This window comes from Heterocephalus glaber, unplaced genomic scaffold, assembly GCF_053883595.1.
Source record: "Heterocephalus glaber isolate CG9 unplaced genomic scaffold, H.glaber_assembly_v1.0 deba00000594, whole genome shotgun sequence".
Taxonomy (NCBI): domain Eukaryota; kingdom Metazoa; phylum Chordata; class Mammalia; order Rodentia; family Bathyergidae; genus Heterocephalus; species Heterocephalus glaber.
Window position 1 is genome coordinate 31,517,257 of NW_028258151.1, and position 19,914 is coordinate 31,537,170.

Sequence of the window (19,914 nt, forward strand, 5' to 3'; positions counted from 1 at the left end):
GTGTACGGAAGGAGATTAATGGCAGTGTGCCTTTTACTGTAAGAAATTTTTAAAATTTAAATATTCATATATTTTGATCACCCTGTGTATCACGTCATTTGAGATTAGAGGATAATAACACACAATGCGCTTGCCTTTTTCATTTAATATGTCAGGACTTCACAGAAGAGAAGAAAGTAGCTCGAGGTACCCCAGCTGCATACCTTGCTTGCCTTAAACATCCAGTGGTTATGCATCAAGCCATTGCCGCGTGCCTCTATGAAAAGACGAATCTCAGGAAATGTATGAACAAATTTGAAAAGCTGATACTTAATCTGAGGAGAGAGAAGGTGGCTGAATTGAAAAGATAACACTCTGAAGTCAACCTTTTCTCTGACTTGGTTGCGTAAAGTTTGGCTTGAAGCTCAGTGCCACATTCTGAATTGGGTCACACAAATCCAGGAGTGTGTTTGAAAAGCTGTGCAAAAGGAGCGGGGCCCTGAAGCCTGAGGGAGGTGGCAGTCAATCCCGTGAGGGGATCGTAGGGCAGGTTCTGGTCCTCGAGGCCTGAAGGGAAAGGTGAGGGGATCTGCAGGAGGGCGAGGATAAGAGCTCTAGACACCCCTTGCAGTATGGAGGGCGACCTCATTTAGGTCAACAAAATCAACCTAGGTTTTGTCAGAATGTCTTGTGTGGCGCCATCGAATCGTGAGTGGATTTTATGGTGACTGCTGTGATACCTCCCTCAGCCATGACACTCTGTGAGAAAGACACACTGCAATAGTGGGAAACACACAGAATGTGAAGGGCTGCTATCAGAAATGAATGGAAGACCAGCTCAGAGCCTGACAGACACAAGGGCTACATTTCAACAAGGAAAGATACTTCCTGGAATGAGGCCACCCATCGGAGGCCACATGGGTGATGCCTGGGCCTGCAGTAATGAGACCTCTCGCTCGTCCCATGATGGTTCCTGCTCACCCAGGAATGACTCAACCAAAGACCGAGGGGCAGCCTCTTGAGACCAGTTTTATATTTGTTCCACTTCTCCAGGAGGTCGTGGTGCTGTGACTCTGGGTGATTTCTATCGGCATAACAAGGAAGACTTGCTCCCCTTCCTATCAAAGAGACAATAGTTTTGACAGGGAGAAGTGGGGCCCCCCAAAGAAGTGCAGAAAGTGCAGTTTTCATTTGCATTGTGAAACGTGAAAATAAAATTGTTAGCTTTTTTAGTTAAAAAATACACTGAAACATTAAGGCCTGCTGCTTTGGGCACGGCTTATTTGGTCTTAAAATGTTAACGTGGGTTGACACAAATGGACAGTGGTATTAGTTAGAATATTGGTTTAGGGGCTGGGGGTGTAGCTCAGCAGTCAAGTGCTTGTCAACTGTGCACAAGGCCTTGGGTTGAATCCCAGCACTGGGAGGGAAATACTGGTTTAGTTCCTGTACCAGATACAGTAGTGGCTTAAACAAAACAGAAGTCCATCTTTTTCTCGGGTGATCAGGGTTCTGCAGAGTAGCTCCGCAGCATTACGGATCCTCCTTTCTTTACCTCTCATTGCTTCACCATTGTTAGCACATGACTTTCGCCTTCCTGTGAATAGGGTAGATCTAGCTCCTTCCACCACAGCCACATTCCAGCCACCAGAAAGAGGAAACGGCACAGGTGGGTTCCCACACATCCCTCATCTTTAAGGGCATGACCAATAATTTGAGATAGGGTCTCGCTAAGTCCCTAGTTGCCCATAGGCCAAGCTCAGAGTACCTGTGATCCTCCTGCCTCAGCCTCCCAGAGTGCTGAGATTATAGGCATGTGGCTGTTTTTTATGTCTTATTAGATAGAACATGATCACAGGCCACATACAGCTACAAGAGAAGTCATAAGAGAGGTGGCTTGGGATGGGGCCACTGAGAGTAGGAAAGAGATTAAATATCTGAAGCTTCAGCTGCAGTGTAGTGAAGAAAGAATGAATATTGGAGGACAGCTGGCACTTCTGCCCCACCATTCTGCAAAGATGAGTTTAACATGAAAAAGATGGACTTGTATGTAAGGAGGAAGACGATATGGGAAGCCTTAGGCCAGACTTGCACTTAAGCCCTCTCCGTTTGCATCTGGGCCAGATTTGACCAAATCCATATACCTTTGTTGAAATGAATCTCCCATGGTTGGAAGGCACACACTTTTGCTTTGAAGTTGGCAATGTATCAGTTCATTTATTGTGACACAGTGTCAGCTTGAACTCATGTTTTCCCAGAAAAATACATGTGACAGCTCCGGCATTGACATGTGCATTGAGCATCCATATAGCAGTTTACCTGGGTAAAGACTGGATTGGCATTTTCTTTCTTCAGAATATTTCTAGGGAAAAAATTCCCTTCTCATCAGAGTACTGATATGTGACATTGTTCTGGCATGCACTCAAACTTTATTATTACAAAATGGCATTTGTGTCTTAGGGAGCTAATGTAATCTAGGTGTCAGGAATTCGTGTTCCAACTTCAGTACTCAACAACAATGTCACCTTGACCAAGCTACTGAACTTTGTTACTTTTCTTGTCTAATAATGTCTCTAAAGACAGTTGAGAAGTAGCCTCCCTCAGTAGTGTATGTATTTGGCCAATAATGATGGAGTCCTTAAAAAATGCACTTGTCATCATTTGATTGTTGGTTATTGGAGAACCACAGATAGTCTGAACTTTAAGGGTGAGTTTTACTCATAATTGCCTAGATCAACAAAAGAAATGAATGTGAAAGATAGCTTTACTTTTTTTTTTTTGCTCAGAAAGGATTATTTAAGTTCTTGAGATTAGAAAGCTTAAGTAATCTTGGTAGGCAGGCTATTTCTTGTAATAACATATGTCCTTTTCTGAGAATGCATTTTGGGAGACATCAATTGCACCACCAGTCTTTTATTATTTGAAGATCTCTACCAGTGTTACATGTTAGGCAAGACTAATTGTAGCCAAGTTCACGGAAAGTTGCCAGTGTTATCTCCAGTAATTTCATCTGGTTTCTTTTTATGCACTCCTGACACAGCCAAATTATAGACCATATAAAATAAACTGCTGTCTGTAGGAGTGGTGAGTAGTTTAGTGATTCCCTTCTCTTGTGTGTGGGTGGGTTTCCTTCACTCGGTTGCCTTTCCCCTGCCATCATCAATGTTTTGTTTTCTCTTGCAGATGACACAATTGGTGCTGCCTGGCATGGTAGAAAGGTGAGTCACGAGCTCACACACACACACACACACACACACACACTGTGGATGCAGAGCTCATTATTATTTATAGGGAGAACACTCTCTTTGAAAATTTCATTAAAATGACTAATGAAGCTAACCTCCATGTCTTAGTGCCGGGCGAATCACACGGTGGAGCATGAGTCACGGTGGAGGAGGCCTTTTCCACTTGACTCTCTCTTTCCCTCTTTAGGGTTGTGGGGGTTCCTGCGGATCAGGATTTAAAAGCCAGCCTGAGTCATCATCACTAACTCAATTGCCTGCTATTCTGAGGGGGCAGCCAGAGTTCCTGGGATATTCCCAGGAATGCCTTCTTAAAGCTGTATCCTCTCAGAGCCTTTATCAGTGGAGTTTTGTGAGGCACCGGCCTCTGCTTTTTCAGTTTTTACTGGGAGAAAGGCTGTGAGAGGAACGTAGGCATGTTAGGAAGTGATCTTATGATGTCAGATCCACCTTTGGAGGAAAAGGCAGTACCTCCTGGCCCCATCTGTGTTGTGGCTTGGGTTGGGTACTACCAAGATGTACTGGAGGTCTTCTTTTTCTTGAGAAATGTGTGGTAGGGTTCTTACATTTGAAATAATGTGCAGTGTAAAATTGGAAGTAAGCTTTGTTCCTTCCTTGGAAAAACCTGAATGATGGGTAAGCCTTCAAAGAAAACCTGTTGAAAGAGCAGGGCTTGCATCTTGAGCCAACTTGATCACTTGCTGAATTTAGGGCTTCATAGTCATTCTTCCTGTGCAAAATAGCCTGGAGTTTGGAAGAGACCCAAAGGAATCACAGCTTTGCAAATGGAAGACCTGAGACCCTGCTTCTGCTAAGAGACCTTGGTGACCAGCTCCAGGCAGATATTTGAGTACTTTCATGTGCCAGGTGTTGTATCCACAACTTAATCTTTGTAGATGAAGAGACTGAGGTTAAGGATCCATTTGTTGCGCATCTACAGAGACTGATCACAAAACTGTTTCTTAGCACAGTTCTTTGTAATTCCGTTTTATCTGTACCGTAAAATTTCCCTTTAAAATCTTCAAGCTGCTCATTGTTGGTTGACATTGGAAATGAGGTCCTGATGGTCAGATATGGAAATGGCTGTGGCCAAACCAGCTGAGAACACTAGAACAAGAGCAGAGTTAGAGACAGAAGAGAACCTAGGAAGAATGAAACTTGGCCCGTCATCTTACTCCAAGTTTTGACATCTGCAAGTGACATACTCATGAGGATAGTAAGGCCATCCACGAAAAAAGAAAACTTGAGCTGGGCCGTGTGGCTCAGTGCTAGAGCACTTGCATGCATAAGGCCCTGGATTTGACGGGGAGGGAAACCCAAATATTTATAAACCACAGAGGTACTCTAACAGAAATTCTTAAGTGTGTTGGTGAAAACCATAAAAAAAAAAAAAGATATGGTTGCAGAATCATTTTGCAGAGTATAAAGTATTGGATTCAAAGAGCTGTAGAAATCTAGTGCTCTAGGTTACTGGAAAACATTCCCCTCATTTGACAGGTGACAAAATTGAAGTCCAAAGAGATGGAGTGCTACATTAAGTCAGTTAACAGTACAAATGTAAAGAGTAGGAACTTCACTGCTGTCTCTACAGACCTGCCAGCCACAGTCACAGTAAGAGCATCCATTAAAAGCAGTGCAGAAAATTCATTTAATGGGCCTTTATTGAGTACTGTTTATTTTGGAGTATTCAGAAGGTGAGTTGGATCCTTGTCTTTGAGAGATCAAGTTGATTTTTGACCTAAGTCGAGAAGTGACCTGGGGGAAACCATCAGAGGCTGTGGGCTGAAACTGACCTCAGGGAAGTGATTGTTGCACATTCCAAGGACTGGCGAAAATGTACATGGATTTTATGAATCAGTCCTTTTGGTTAGGAGAAGAACATTTATGTTGACTTGAATTTAAGGAGTTGCTAGGTGCAGTGGTCAGCATAGGCTAACTGCAGTCACAGATTACCCCACATCTCAATAAGTTAACATGGTCAAGTTTACTTTTCCATCGCATCTCTACCTTGTCATTCAGGAAACTGAGGCTCCTTCCACCTAGGGCTTCATTATTTTTGGAGGTCTTGGAGTTGTTCACAGCATCCAGCTAGGAAATGAGGGAAGAGTGAATGGGAATGATTTCAGGGAGGTTTCATGGATCAGCCCCAGAAGTGGTGGACGTCACTTGTGCTACTATCCCATTGTCTGGAACGCAGTCTGCCACAAGCTACAGCAAACTGCAAGGGAGACCAGAAATGTTAGTGATGCTCAGGAGGAAAGAAAAACTCCCAAGCGAACAGATCATCTGAAAGCAGTCTCAGTTACACGTTATAAGTGGTTTCATGACAGGGCACTCTTTATACCACCCCAAAATGGCCCATTTCTGCTGTTGATTTTCATAGGATTGATGTCTCTACTGAGTAACAGCAGTGTGCTTTAGAAAGATCCTTTGTTACTTACGTTTTTGTTTTTTTTCCTTTCACTGATTCTACCTCTGATGTATGAGATTTTCCAAAGCCTCTAGAACTATAGCCTAGGGCCAACTGACTATCGCTAAACAAGTATCTGTAATCAAACTAAGTATTATTATCATAGAAGTAGAAAGAGCATAATTACATTATAGAGGAAACTTGCCCTTTCTACTTCCCTGGAATTATAAACATTGTGTACAGCTGGAGCCAGGAGGTGGTTGCTATAACAACCATGGAAAAGCTAAAAATAGCCTCTTTCATATTGTATTGCTTAAGGTGGAATTATGACATGTTGTGGTGTTTTAGGGCAGGTAATTCTCTTTCATGTGCTAAATGTTTGCAAACTTTCTTCAACAAAGCCATATTTGTATAATGTAAGTATTTGGATTGCTGCCTCTTAATTATGTACCTGACCCCTGTGTTCCAGGATTCTTTTCTGACATAGAATTCTGTGTTGATATGTTTCTTTGTCTTTGTGAGTCTATTGGAGAACTTTCTACACCAATTTCAGTATTGTGTTTATGCTTAAAATATATAAAGTGGCCCTGCAAGATCATGCTTACGTCTTCTTGGATGTGAAGAATTGAGATGAAGACTTGTGCACATTGGCCCCTCTCTTCCATCACATTCTGTACGTAGCTGTCCACACTGACTGACCTTGTGGTGCCAGCTCTCTGTAGCTGCATTTGCACCTCCCCGCCTCTCCTCACCTGCATTGTGGGGCAGCACTGAGGTTTCTCGAGGAAGGCAGAAATCGGTGACTTATTTCAAAGGAGACCTGTCCCTTCCTCTGTGACACAGTATTTTTATAGAGGAGGACAAGGATCCTGCAATAGTCTGTTAGAACGGTGGGGCTTTTGTAGAACAAAGGCTTGGCAATTTTGTTTTTAACCAGGTAACAAAGAGTCACATCTGAATTGCACAGGTCTGAGGGAATTCTCTCACAGCGCATAGCTATAGGAAACTATAAATGCAAGGTACTGAATTTTATAGTTTGGGTAAGTGTAATGTTTGGCTTGTGGGAGGTCTAATAATGGAAGAGAATATATTTATATGAAAAGGTGCTTCCTTATCCGCAGTTGTTTTCTGCTTTATTTTTGCAGCATTTTAGTTCTAATAGATCCTAAAGTAATTTGTACAGACACCATTATGTGACTGCTAGCAAGTAAGCAGTGTGATAAATTAAGAAGGTTGCATCACAGAAAATATTTCTTGACTTGTTTATTTAGATGTTTGTCATAACAAACCAGGAAGTATGCTGAAGTGTGAGCAACATGAATCTTCATTATAGAACTTGTATAAAAATTCTTAATGTACCTTCAAATCTTAAAATTGTTTCCCAGTCCCCAGAAAGTAAGAGATTAATCTGGGTGGTTTGGTTTTGTGTTTGTTTCTGTGTGCAATTAAGCGTAGCCCATTTTGCCCTTCTGCTTGATATAACAGAGTTGTCACGAGTCTGGCTGTGCCATGGAAACCGGTTTGACGTCACTAATTCCGCTTAGATGGAGGATTAGAGCCAGACAAAGTAGTTGATCTACAGACGAGTCCTTTGTGCCTCACAGTCCCAAATGTTCCCTCCTATTTTGACATAAAGAACAGATACTGTATATAGCAGAGGACTGAGGCAGGCTGCACCAGTCATTGGTGATTCAGACAGAACTAAGTGGAGTATTATATTGGGGAATGGAGAAGGGGAAGGAGAAGGAGAGGGAGGGACGGTGGGGAGAGAGAAAGAGAAAGAAAGAGAATGAATTGTGTGCTGTTGGGTGTGTGAGCGTGTGTGGGAAGGTTTTTGCCAGACAAATGTGTGTGCCTGATGGTAGGACAGAGACTTGTAGATGGGTTGCTTTCTCTACTGTCGTGTTTTAAATGCTGTCCTTTTATTTACTTCGGTCTAATGCATTGTCTCTTTATATAGCATTTAGATGGTCTTAAATTTGTTTTAATGTATTTTACAATGCAAATACTATGTTTTGGATAAGGTACTCTTAAAATTCTGACTTTCTACTCACCTAGAATAGCTCTATCTCCTAGAAATTATAAATTAGAGTGGAATATGTGAGTAACAAAGATCTTCACTGCCTCAAGGAATAAATAAGTGAAGGAGCATGACCACATAATTGTGACATACTGGATTATTGATGCTATTTTTTTAGTGGGAAAGAAGCTTTTATTATCTTTTATGACTTTTCCTCTGTTGAAATCATGGATTTGGTGAATGAAGTTTTAAGAGTCAGTTTGATGAGTTCAAGATTTAATTTTTAAAAAGTATTTGATAAGGTGAAACTTTAACCTTTAAGGACTTTTAAATTGCATTTCATTTGTGAGAGATGAAATAAAACATGTAGAGTCTTTGTTCAGGGGCACACACAACCACCCCAGCTAGTTTGAGTATAATGGAGCATAGAACCCAGCTGCTAAAACTGGCACTAATAGGCTGTTGCCTCAGTGAAAAACATCATCTTCATCTACTTCACCTGGCTTTCTCTTTGCTTGCTCTGTATGAGTGAGGATATTGCAATTCCTAGTTATATGAGAACAGGTTAAAATCAAAACCCACACCTGCAAGGCACCTTGGTGTGTGGGAGGGGTATTGTCAGGATTTGTGGTCACTTTGCAAACCATATTGTGTTGCATGAGCTCTTTAGCTTCCACTTGATTGAAATCTGACCCAACGAAAAGGTGATGTTTTCTAGTATGTTGCAAATAGGTGTTTGTCTCTTTTTACACCATTAGTGAGATATATTTTACATATTGTAAAATGTCTACTTAAAGTACACAGTTCAGTGGCCTTTAGAGTATGCACAGAGCTGTGCAACTATCACAATTTCATTGTAGAACATTTTCAGCGTCCTAAAAAGATGAAGATAATTTAAACATCATAAATTAATACTATATTAAAAGTCTCCTGTAATAAAAGTGGTTTTTATTCCATTTCTATCGAAGGAATTTCTCATACATAGTTAAAATAAAATGACTAGATATTAATTGCTAATTAATTCACCAAGTTTTACCTTAGAGGGTTGGGTTCTACCTTCTGATACAAACTTAACTTAAAAGAAAGAAAGAAAAGGCCTGTCTGTTTCAGAGACAGAAAAGCAAAAACTACAAGAATGATGTAATTGACCATTATTTTCAATTTTTTAAAAAAACAACATTTTTAAATTTGAAGTTTTATTTCTCTCATCAAAGTGTTAATGGATTTCTCTGCTTAGAACAGTATATTTTACCAACAAGGACTTCCTTTTTTTAAAAAAACAAAACAGTAAAAACTTGTTTCCGGTGACACACATTAAGCTGAAGACTCGGGCTTCCCTTTGATGGTTGGAGTGGCATCTTGCCTAGAGGCTGGCAGATGGAGTGGGTGACCTTTGGGGATTATTTCCCTTCAGAGTTATATCTAAAATAACTTAGATGCCATTTAATCATGTTTCTTCTGTTTTACATATAAACGGTCTGGTAGTCCCTTTAATATTAAAAAAAACCAAACAACAGCAGGCTTTGGGAAATAAATTCAGACATAAAAGAGAATATTGGGTGGAGGAAAGGAACCCAGTATGTATGATGGGGAAGTGGATTTCTGGGGTGTAGCTCAGTGGTGGAGTCCTTGCCTAGCAAGTCTGGTCCCTAGCACTTTAGGGTGGGAGGAAGGAGAAAGAGGAGGCCCTCTCTGAGAGAAACGGATTTAAGCGGGAAAGTTGGAGGTCAGATCTGGTATTTCCCAAAACCTAGCTCCACATGTTAACTAACTTATACATAGTTGTAAATAACATATATTTACAGCATTGCTTTTCTCCAACTGTTTTTCATTTATTAGTAGAATTAGAAATTCCTGGTAACTCTCTGACTTTTAACATTAATACTCTACAAGTTACAGAAAAAACCAAGCTTTGGCTTTTGCCTTTTGAATAAGGTTTAATGAATTATAGAGTCATAATTTTAGAGTCTGCTTGGGTACCCAAATATCTACGACCCAGGGCAAGTGTGAGGACAGGGCATAGTCATTCATTCATTGCTGGGAGGTTTTGTGAAGCACCTGTTTGTTACAAGTGTTTGAGGAAAAGCAGGCTCTAATGTTTGGGACCTTACGATTTTGTTGGGGGGGAAATGTCTATACACATAGAATGATTAAATATTACAGCAAGGTAGTACGTGATGATCCACCAAAATAAAGGTGTGTGCACATCGGTAAGTGGGGTTTGAGAGGTGGGGGGCAGTACAGTGCTGGGGATCAGACCCAGGGCCTTGCACTGTTAGGCAAGTGCTCTACCACTGAGCTATACCCCAACACTGTAAGGAAAATCCTTTTTGCCACTGCCAGAGAGGACCTGAGAGATCAGAGACCAACTAGAGGGAACTGTAGAGCTGATCCCCTCATGCCCTGGATTACTAAGACTGGGAAATGAGCTAATTGTAAAGAAGAGCTATTTTTAGTTGATTGAATTATGCCTCATTCACTGACCAAGCATGTCATGCAATGACAGGAGATGAAAGACAGGAGAGATGTGTGTTAGCAAAGCAGTGATGTTACTTGGTTTCAAGTAATTATGTGTATATCTTGATCTGTAATCCACAAATGGCTGTATTTATGATTTCATTCCATTGACCTGGTACATTTTCCTTTTTAGGTCCAAAGGAGTGATTCTGAACATCTCCTCTGCCAGTGGCATGTCCCCGGTTCCACTCTTGACCATCTATTCTGCAACCAAGGTGGGCAACATTTTTGTAAATTATGTCACTATAAGAGAAAAGAATCATTTTTACTCTGTGCAGTTAACATAGATGTAAGTCTCTCGAAGATCCATTCTTGGGAGTTATCCACTGACTAAGAAGGGAAGGAAAATACCCAACATGAGTTTCAGGAAACCCACAACTGGGGAAGTCCAGGCAGGTAGAGACTTCTAAGGGGACACCAATGTGTCAGAGCCACTGATGTTTACTTTTCTCCCAGTAGTTTACTGATTTTAAAGTAACACTTGTGCTGTCCCTGGAGAGCTGGCCTAGGCCAGTTAGCTTAGTGAATGAGAACATGATGCTAATGAGGCTAGGACTGGCCATTTCGCACACGAGTGAGTCAGCCTCACACAGCACAGGAGAAATGCATCCAGGCAGTGCACAGATGTGCACAGGAGGCACAAGACAGACTGGCGAGAGTGTAACTGTTTTGCCACATTATCCAGATCTCTTGGATATCTGTTGTCACTTCTAGGGTATCACAAGAATTTTCCAGAACTCTGTGTAAAAGGTCATTATCTCCCACATCACCATTTACTTCCTCACATTACTGCTAGAATAATAATTTAAAACACATCTCGTGCTGCCTGCAGGTCAGTAGCATCACCTTCAGATGCATTACTGAAGCATGGAATACATTTCTGAAGGAAAAAATGACCATTTAGACATTGAAATTAAGCAAGCTTTTAGGGAAAAAGAAGCAAATTTAATCTATAATATGAATTTGCAATGTGTCATGGAGGAGAAAGAGCAAAAGACCTGTCTTCTTTTTCACTTGAAAAGTACTCAGTCACTATGATCTTTTGAAAACCTTTGGCATCACCTCCCAACCCCTGTAGCCTGCTCGCTTTCTGTGTCTCTGGACCATACTGCAGGCATGCTTTAAATGACGCCACATGTGGGAAGTGATTGCTGAACCCGAACCTCCTACCTGTTCCCCATGGACACAGACTTTTGCTCATTGGGACCTTGGAGTCATTCTTGGTCCGTCGTATGTCAAGCCTGAGGTTGAGTCTACATTTGAGGAAGGGGTAGATTACATTCATAATCATTTACAGATAGATTTCAGGTTGCATTAGCAGAAGAAGATGGGCTCTCACATCCACTTCTTGGATTTTACCATCTTCTTCTCACAACAACAAAATCCCCCTAGAACAGGGTTGAACAGAATTCATATTATGTTTCTCCTCGAGTGGCAAGTAAAAAATAGAAGTACATCTTTTGTTACATAGAAATACTTTTTCTTGTAAAGTAATTTTCTGGGGGGAAAAAGGAGAAGGAGAGCCTTTTCCAGTCAAATCAAAATTTGGCATGGACATTATATTTGGTTAAGATAATACTTCATTTAGTGGCAGGTAAAAACCACTTGAGGTTTTGAGGTGTTTTTAAAACGTTTCTTCTGCATTGGAAATGAAAAGAATGATTAGAAGTGATAGTGTTAAATGGTTAATGATTTTTTTGTTTCCATGGCTACCAATCAGACAGATTGATGTAATGCATGTTCCTTCTCACTCCCACCACCCTCTTAGGCTTTTGTAGATTTTTTCTCTCGGTGCCTCCATGAGGAGTATAGGAGCAAGGGCATCTTTGTGCAGGTGAGTGGAGTTTGCTTCAGTTAAGTATTCCTGTTTTTGTGTGGTTGCCACAGCAACAGTTGCTGTCTTGGCAACAAAAGAAAATCACATTCCTCAGTCAGTGACTGTGACGTCGCACACCACTAAAGAGGTGGGTTCTTTTCTCCTTACGCACTTAAGTCCAGATTTTTAAAAATTATACCCTAGAATTTTTAAGTAAGGGTACATAACAGAGAACTAAATGCAGGAGAAGCAGTTGATGCATAATTATTGTAGGTTCTTATGGTTTTATTTTGAGAGAATCAGATTATTGATATCCCTTTTAAATTGTGGTAGAAAATACATAACATAATCTTTACCACTTTAATCGTTGTTAAGCATGTAATCAGTGGCATTTAGTACATTGATATCATTGTGTGCTCACAGCCACCGGCCATCTCCAGAATATTTCTCATCTTCCCAAACTGAAGCTCCATACACATTAAACCCTAACTCCCCACGTCTCCTCTCCCTATCCGGTGGTAACCTCCATTCTCCTTTCTGTCTCTCTGAAGTTGTCTGTTCTTAGTACTCCTTATGAAGGAATCACACAGTATTTGATCTTTTGTGGTCAAATTACTTATTTTCTTAGGCTTATTTCGCTCAGCATAATGTTTTAAAGGTTCATCCAGGTGGAGGCATGTGTCTTAATTTTCTTCAAAGGCTGAGTAACATTTCCCATGGTTTGTATGATATACCACATGCTGTTTAGCCACTCTTTCACTGATGGGTACACATGTTGCTTCCACTGCTGGCTGTTGTGAATAATGTTGAAATAGACAGGAGGTACAAATACTGTGTTTTCAAATCTTATGGATGTGTATGCAGAAGTGGAATTGCTGAATTATCGCAATTCCATAAATTTCCTTAAATATTTACAGAACTCTAAGACTGTTTTCCTTATCAGCTGTGCCATTTTACATTCTCACTAGCAGTTGACAAGGGGTTCCAATTTCTTCACCTCCTTGCAAACGTTTGCTGTCTTCTGGGATTTGTTTTGTTTTTATCTAGATGGATGTGAAGTGGTATCTCATCATGGTTTTGATTTCCCTTCCCCTAATGATGTCGAGCACCATTTGGGGAACCTCTTCAGGTACTTCTTTTTTTTTTTGGTACTGGAGATCGAACTTGGGACCTTGTGCTTGAGAGGCAGGCGGTGGAACCACAGAGCTAAAACCCTGGCCCAACCTTTTCAGGTTCTTCTTGGCCATGCGTGCATCATCTTTAGAGAAATTTCTATTCAAATCCTTTGTCCAGTTTTTAGCTGGGGTTTTAGTTGAATATTAGGAGCTCTTGATTAACTTGTATGTTAACCCCTTATTAGATATATAATTTATAAATATTTACTCTCTCTCCTTGAGTTGCCTTTTCACTTGCTTGATAGTGCACAAATATTGATATATCTTTTTAGTTTTCACAATAGTCCAAGTTACCTACTTTTCCTTTGGTTTCTGGTATTTTGGATGTCATAGCCAAGATATCCTTACCAAATCCTATATCGCAAAACTTTTCCCTCATTTTCTTTGAAGAGTTTTATAGTTCTACTTCTTATGTTAGGTCTTTGATCCATTTTGAGTTAATCTTCATATAGACCTTTGAGTTTATTATATAGTTAGTAGATTCAATGTTGTAAAATCCAATACAAAATAAAACAAGAAGCAAAAGTAAGAGTGTTTATAAGGGCCTATCTCAGATCAGCTATTATTCAACCCAAAGAAACAGTGGCTCACAGTATTTCTGTTCTTAGGCACATTTTTGAAAGTTGTAACTCCTACCTCTTTCCTGCTTCCTCCCATCACCCACCCTGTCTCCACACACACCTGGTGTCACTATGGCTTTCCTTACTGTGAGCCTTCTGTTTTTGTTTTTGCATCTTAAGTCCCCAAATGATCAATCAAAGTAAAAATTGAGTATTTGAGTAATTTTCAGGCACAGTGCTTAGCATTTTATATGTATCATTTTGCTGTGTTTCACAACAATCCCATAAGGTAGTGTGATTATTATCTCTTTTTAAACTTGCTGAAATTGAACTTTAAAAAGGCTAAGCCATTTATTTGCCCATGCTAAACCAGGATTCAGATCTAGGTTTGATGAACCCCAAAGCCCTTCTGAACCCCTGATCTACTTGCTGCAGACCTGCAGGTCAGCGTTGACCATTGTTGGATCCACCTATGCTTAGGAAGCCATGAGACCAGAGGTGCTGGATGCTTCGGCCCATCTCATCCTTTGTTACCCATGGTTAATCGGGGCCTCGGAGCTATCTAGCTCTAGCTTCTGAGCCTTGTTAGTCATCATTGTGAGCGAGTGGTAATGACAGCCAAGGCAAGGTATCTCCTCATCTTGCAGGGCCCACCAAAGAGGCTGCTTCTGCTAAACCCCCACCTTAGCTTTTGTCCAGAGGATGCTGAGATGTCATAGCCACCTGGTATTATTTTGATTTGCAGTTTCCCATGTAAACAGGATGCATGGGGAGGACAGGATTTTCTAGAATCCAAGATTTCAATACTGAGCTACCATACTCTCCTTGCCTTGGGTTCCCTGACACCATCATAATGATGGCAATGAGTCTGCTACGTAGATGGTGTTGTGGTAACCAGGAAACCAATAAAGCATTCGTGGGAGGTAAGGTGTCACACATCATGCACCGTACCCTTTTCCTTCTGGTGAGTCTGTTATAATCAAGCTCCTAGTTGAACAATTCTTCCAACTCACTGAGACCAGGCTGGAGTCCTACTGATCCACTGGTGGGTGACCTTAGGAGGGACTGTTTCAGTGCCTCATGGCAGTGTTAGGCCTTGTGAGCACAGATGAGCAATTTCTAAAATTCTCTTAAAGACAGGGCTGTCTCCTTTCTCATTTTCACAGCCTGTTTCCCTCAGAGTTGTTTTTCTTCAGATTCTCTGCCCATTAATCTGATGTGACTGGAAACTACTTGAAAGACACATTCGTATTTGTCTTCTGGAATATTTTACTTTGAAAAACTTTTGTTTTTCCCTAATAGTGGATCTCATTTGTGTAATCTCATCAGTCATTGTCTTTCCTCATATGAAATCATTTGAGGTTTAAACTTGGAATGAATTTGGTAAAAATATAAGATTCAGATGTTAGTGAAGACAATTGCCATATGTATGTGGACACCTCAGAGTGCTGAAGTAGAATAGAAAAAGAACCCTGAGTTAAATGAAGCACAATTAAAAACTGATTTTTTAGGCCAGGGATTTAGCTCAGTGGTTCCGCCGCCTGCCTCGCAAGCGCAAGGTCCCCGGTACCAAAATAAAATAAAATAAAATGTAAAATAAAAACTGATTTTTCTTTGGTGATGTTTTGTGTTTCCAAATTTGGGGGATTAGGAGTATTTATCAGCCAACTCTGCCTTCCACTGCATCTTACATATTTTTCCTGAGTGATCTGGTTAAAACCCTAAAATGTTGCTTTCCTTCGCGGTCATCTGGTAGGGCCCTGTAAAGTTTAGCGTCAGATTCAGACTGCACTAGGCCGTCGTCTTTCTCGCCACCCCCTCAGCGTGGCCTTAGCAGTGTCCTGTGCGCTCTGCCCTCAAAGTCCGCAAATCCCTCCCTCCGGCTGGCATCCCCACCCCAGCTCCTCTCTGGGCCCCGCGCCCTCTGTGCCCGTGTCCTCCAGTCACAGCGCGCAGCCGGGGCGTCCTGTCCCTGCCCCTTGGCACATTTGGAGCCTTTCTTCCTGCCCACCGGGACTCCCGGTACCTCCGACTTCCACTCTGGCCCCTCCCTCTTTTCCAGTTCAGTACAGTCTTGAGCACAGGTTTGCGTCCTTGTCTCTGGTTGGCTGGTGTTGACGTCACCCGACACCCTGGCTTCTGCATCTCAGACCTCGGGGTTGAGGGCCCCAGTGCATCTGTCCCTGTCTGTACTTCTGGTCTTGAATCTTCAGCCTCTGTCCCTGGGTAGCTGCGGGGCTAATGCTGTGTGGCAGTCTTGGTAAGAGTGCTGTGTCTTCAGACCCGCCTCCCAAGTGAGTGGAGAGCGCACTGCCTTTGCGGGGGTGGGGGTGGGGGGGGGTGGTCAGAGTCTAGGTTATTGCTCATTACTTCCTTACAAGTATTTTTCCTTTGCTTTTTCTTTCCCCACCTTTGCTTCAACTTCTTTCCCATAATAAGAGCATTTAAAATTCCCTCTGAGAATTCACATTTGGTATTATATAAATATTTCCTGGAAATGCAAATAAACAGTAGTGAGAGCTGGTACAATGGCACACACGATAGTCCCAGCTACTTGCGAGGCTGAGGCAGGGGAATCTCTTGAGCCCAGGAGTTTAGAATTGGCCCGAGCAACATAGCAAGACCCTGTCTCTTAAAAAATGAAAGAAACGATCGTACCAACCCGTTACATAAATTCCCTGGAGGTGAATCAATGGCCTGACAGATTCTATTGATTTTGAACAGAGGGTAGGATGCACATTCTTGGGTAAACCTTATCAAAAAGTTTGTTCTGTTACGAGGGCAAAAATCATGAGACATCTGCATGGCCAGGTAGTGGGCCCTGGTCCCTTCCCCGTGTGTACTGTGTACTGACTGCTAGCTCATGCTGTGCCTAGAGTGCAGCAGCTGGGATGAAGATTAAATCCCAGAACTCTGCCTCTTGTACTTTTATCCCACAACTTTCACAAGCCATCTTTCTTTTTAAGAAGTATTTTATTTGGAAATAATTTCCAGACAATAAAAAAGTTACAGTACCCTTTGCCTGGATGCACTTTTTCTTTAACATTTTGCCCCATTTGTCTTATTGGAGTTAAGCCATATATTGTCATGGTTCACTCCAGATACTGGAGTGTATATTTCCAAAAATATAACGATATTCTCACATATAATCATCTCTAAGTTGCCCAGCTGGGCTCAGCTTCCTGGAGGGCTGGGATTATAGGCATGAGCCACTGCACCCAGTTCTTTGTTTTTTGGTACCAGGAATCAAACTCAGGGCCTTACACTTGTGAGGCAGGTGAGGTGCCACTGAGCTAAATAAATCCCCGGCCCTGCACCCAGTTTTGATGTAATATTTTAACCTAATATGCCATCTGTGCTCAGTTTTTGACCATATAATATCCTTTGTAGCTTTCCTTTTTTTAAATCTGTGGCACCAGGGATCAAACCAGGGCCCCACACATGCTAGGCAAGCACTCTCCTCCTGAGCTACAGCCTCAGCCCTTTTTCTTTTGAGACAGGGTCAGTTGCCCAGAGGACCTTGACCTTATGATCGTCTTGCCTCAGCCTACCCCTTATGTAATTTTGATCCTCTAGTAAACCATTTAGTCTAGGATCAGGTGATTTAGCTGTACTGTTTCTTGACTTTTCTTTGAACATTTCTAGAAACTTTCTTTGTCGTTTAGGACATTGACATTTTTGAAGAGGACAACACTCCTGCCATGCTCTGGTTGGTTGGTTGGTGTGTTTTGTTGTGTTGTGTTTCATTTGATTTTGTTTGAGACAGTCTTATGTAGCCCAGGCTGGCCTCCAACTCACTATCCTCCTGCCTCAGCCTCCCTAGTGCTGGGATTAGAGGTGTGCACCACCACACCCCACTCTCCCCACTCGTTTTAATGGGAAAATCCTCATTTGGAGCTTATCTAATGTGGCCTACCTCTTAGTTTCAGGTTATGCTTTCTGGCCAAAATATTGCATCCAGAGCATCACGTCCTTCTCAGGATGTCTCCTAGGGAGACACACAGTGTCCATCTGCTCCTCACTGGTGTTGATGGTGACCCTCCGGTCCTGTGTTTCCCGCTGTTCCTGCTGTGTCATTAGTGTCCCCATTGCGCTAAGCAGTCTGTGGGGAGACACTTTCAAACTTGCACAGATCCTGCTTCCTGTTTATAATTTCTCCAAGATTCGCACCCAGTCATTTCTTGACAAACCCACCTTATAAAGAGAGTTAGTCAATGGTGTGGCACCAAAACACTGCCAACAGAGAAATGCTAAGTAGGCGTGAAGAGGGGAGGAGAGACACGTGTTTATCAAGCATGAACTAGATGCCCCTCATTCGCCTATTTTATTGTCCCATCCGAGCTGGACCCTCACTTAGTCCCATTTTACATGTAGGAGACTAAGGATCAACAAGAGTCATGCAACCTGTTGAGTTTACCAAATAACGAGGGCCTGCTGTTTGGCAGGCAGTGAGGAAACAAAGGTAAAGAAGAGATGGAGGGCCAGGGATTTAGCTCAGTGGTTTCGCCGCCTGCTGTGCAAGCACAAGGACCTGAGTTCGATCCCCGGTACCAAAAAAAATAAAAAAGAAGAGATTGATTGATTGATTGCAACATATTATATCAGCAGTGAGCCCCATAGTAGAGGTAATTGCATCACATTCTCACGTTCAACATTTCTTCAATCAAGAACTATTTAGAGGCTACCTTTTAGTCTGGGAACTGGGATACAATGGCAGAAGGGATAGCTGGAGTGGAGACCTTGCTGTGGTTGGATTTACATTTGGTAGGAGGGAGACAATGCACATGAATAAGACACTATGAAGAAACCAAAGGGAGCGGTGTGTTCAAGCAGATGGGGAAGTGCAGGGAGTTTCCTCACCTGGGTTTGTGACCTGGCTGAGCATAGCTTCAAAGCCTGTGCTGTGGCTGGGCCTGGGAGCGCACGACTAATCCCAGCACCCAGGAGGCTGAGGCAGGAGGATCACTGAGTTCGAGGCCAGCCTGGGCTACACAGTGAGTTCAAGGCCAGCCTGGACTACATAGAAAGACCTTGTCTCAAAAAACAAGAAATAACAATAAATAAACTCTGTCCTGTCTTCCTATTTCTTCTGGAAGTATTGCTCTGCACCATACGGTTTTCTTCTTTGGAGCTGGGAGGAGGAATGCCATCAGCCAGGAGCTAGTGTGCCAGCTGGAAACATCCCGTAAGGTTTGCTTTGCTGGCTTGCTAAGAGAGGAAAAGTGGGGAAAGAAGTAGAGACCATGTAAGCCTAGGGAAGGTGGTTGTAGATTTGAGCTGCCCCAAACTAAAATTAATTTTCTTGTTCTTAGCAAGAGAATACAGAAGAATACAGCATTTCAGCCAAGCACACTTGTTATCCCAGCACTCAAGAGGCTGAGGCAGTAGGATAGCCATAGTGAGTTCAAGGCCAGCCTGGACTGCGCAGAGAGACCCTGTCTCAATACCACCTCCCCACCCACCCTCACCTCCACCAAAAGAAAGAGGACTCCATTTAAATTTGAGCTTACCGTCATGGAGAATCCTCTGGGCTCCCTGCCTTTAAGTCACTACTTCTCAGGGTTTTGTCCCCTTTGCTGGTGCGAGTTGATGGTTTTGTTAATTCAGTTTAAAATGTGGTTTTTAATCAGAATAGACTAGACTTAGTTTCGTCTGTGAAATTTAGAAAACAACACAAATGAGAAAAAAGTGAAAGATACTCTTTATATTGTTAAAATATTATTGCTTAGCGTAATCATATAGATATTTGGCTTCGAAAAGCTAGAAAAAGCTAGATAATGAGAAGGGGCTATCAAGGTTGAAAACATAAGTCTCCCTCCATTTCTCTTGTTAATTGCCCGTGACAATAAAAGGAGGTAATGGAGTGTGTCTTTAGTGCAAATGGAGTCAAAATAGAACTGTAAAGCAATGTAAAGATTCGCACTGGAAATATTCATATCTGGTCAGCTGAACCCACTTTAAGAAACAGCTTCGAACAGTAAAATTAGATCTGCTGGGATAACTGGGCTCCAACCAGGTGACTCTCCATTCTGGTCAGAGGTGGTGTCTTTTTTTCGTGTCCTATTGCAACTCTGTTGGACGCAAGATCTGCAAACTCAGAGGTCCCTGCAAACAACTGTTGCATCATCCTTCTGGCTCCCTCGAAGGTCAGATATTCTCTGGAATGGTATTCGACCACCTCTTACGGGATATAAG

At 42.0% G+C, this 19,914-nt stretch overlaps 1 protein-coding gene across 2 annotated transcripts in view; it reads left to right on the forward strand.

Annotated features, from left to right (window-relative positions):
• The window catches only part of Hsd17b12 (hydroxysteroid 17-beta dehydrogenase 12), a 144,015-nt gene that overhangs the window by 117,752 nt on the left and 6,349 nt on the right, over positions 1 to 19,914 (forward strand). For both annotated transcript variants that reach the window (XM_004851999.4, XM_021264326.2), the window contains exons 7-9: positions 3,163 to 3,197; positions 10,302 to 10,383; positions 11,937 to 12,002. In XM_004851999.4, coding sequence (XP_004852056.1) covers positions 3,163 to 3,197; positions 10,302 to 10,383; positions 11,937 to 12,002 — 183 coding nt within the window. The remainder of the gene's footprint in view (positions 1 to 3,162; positions 3,198 to 10,301; positions 10,384 to 11,936; positions 12,003 to 19,914) is intronic.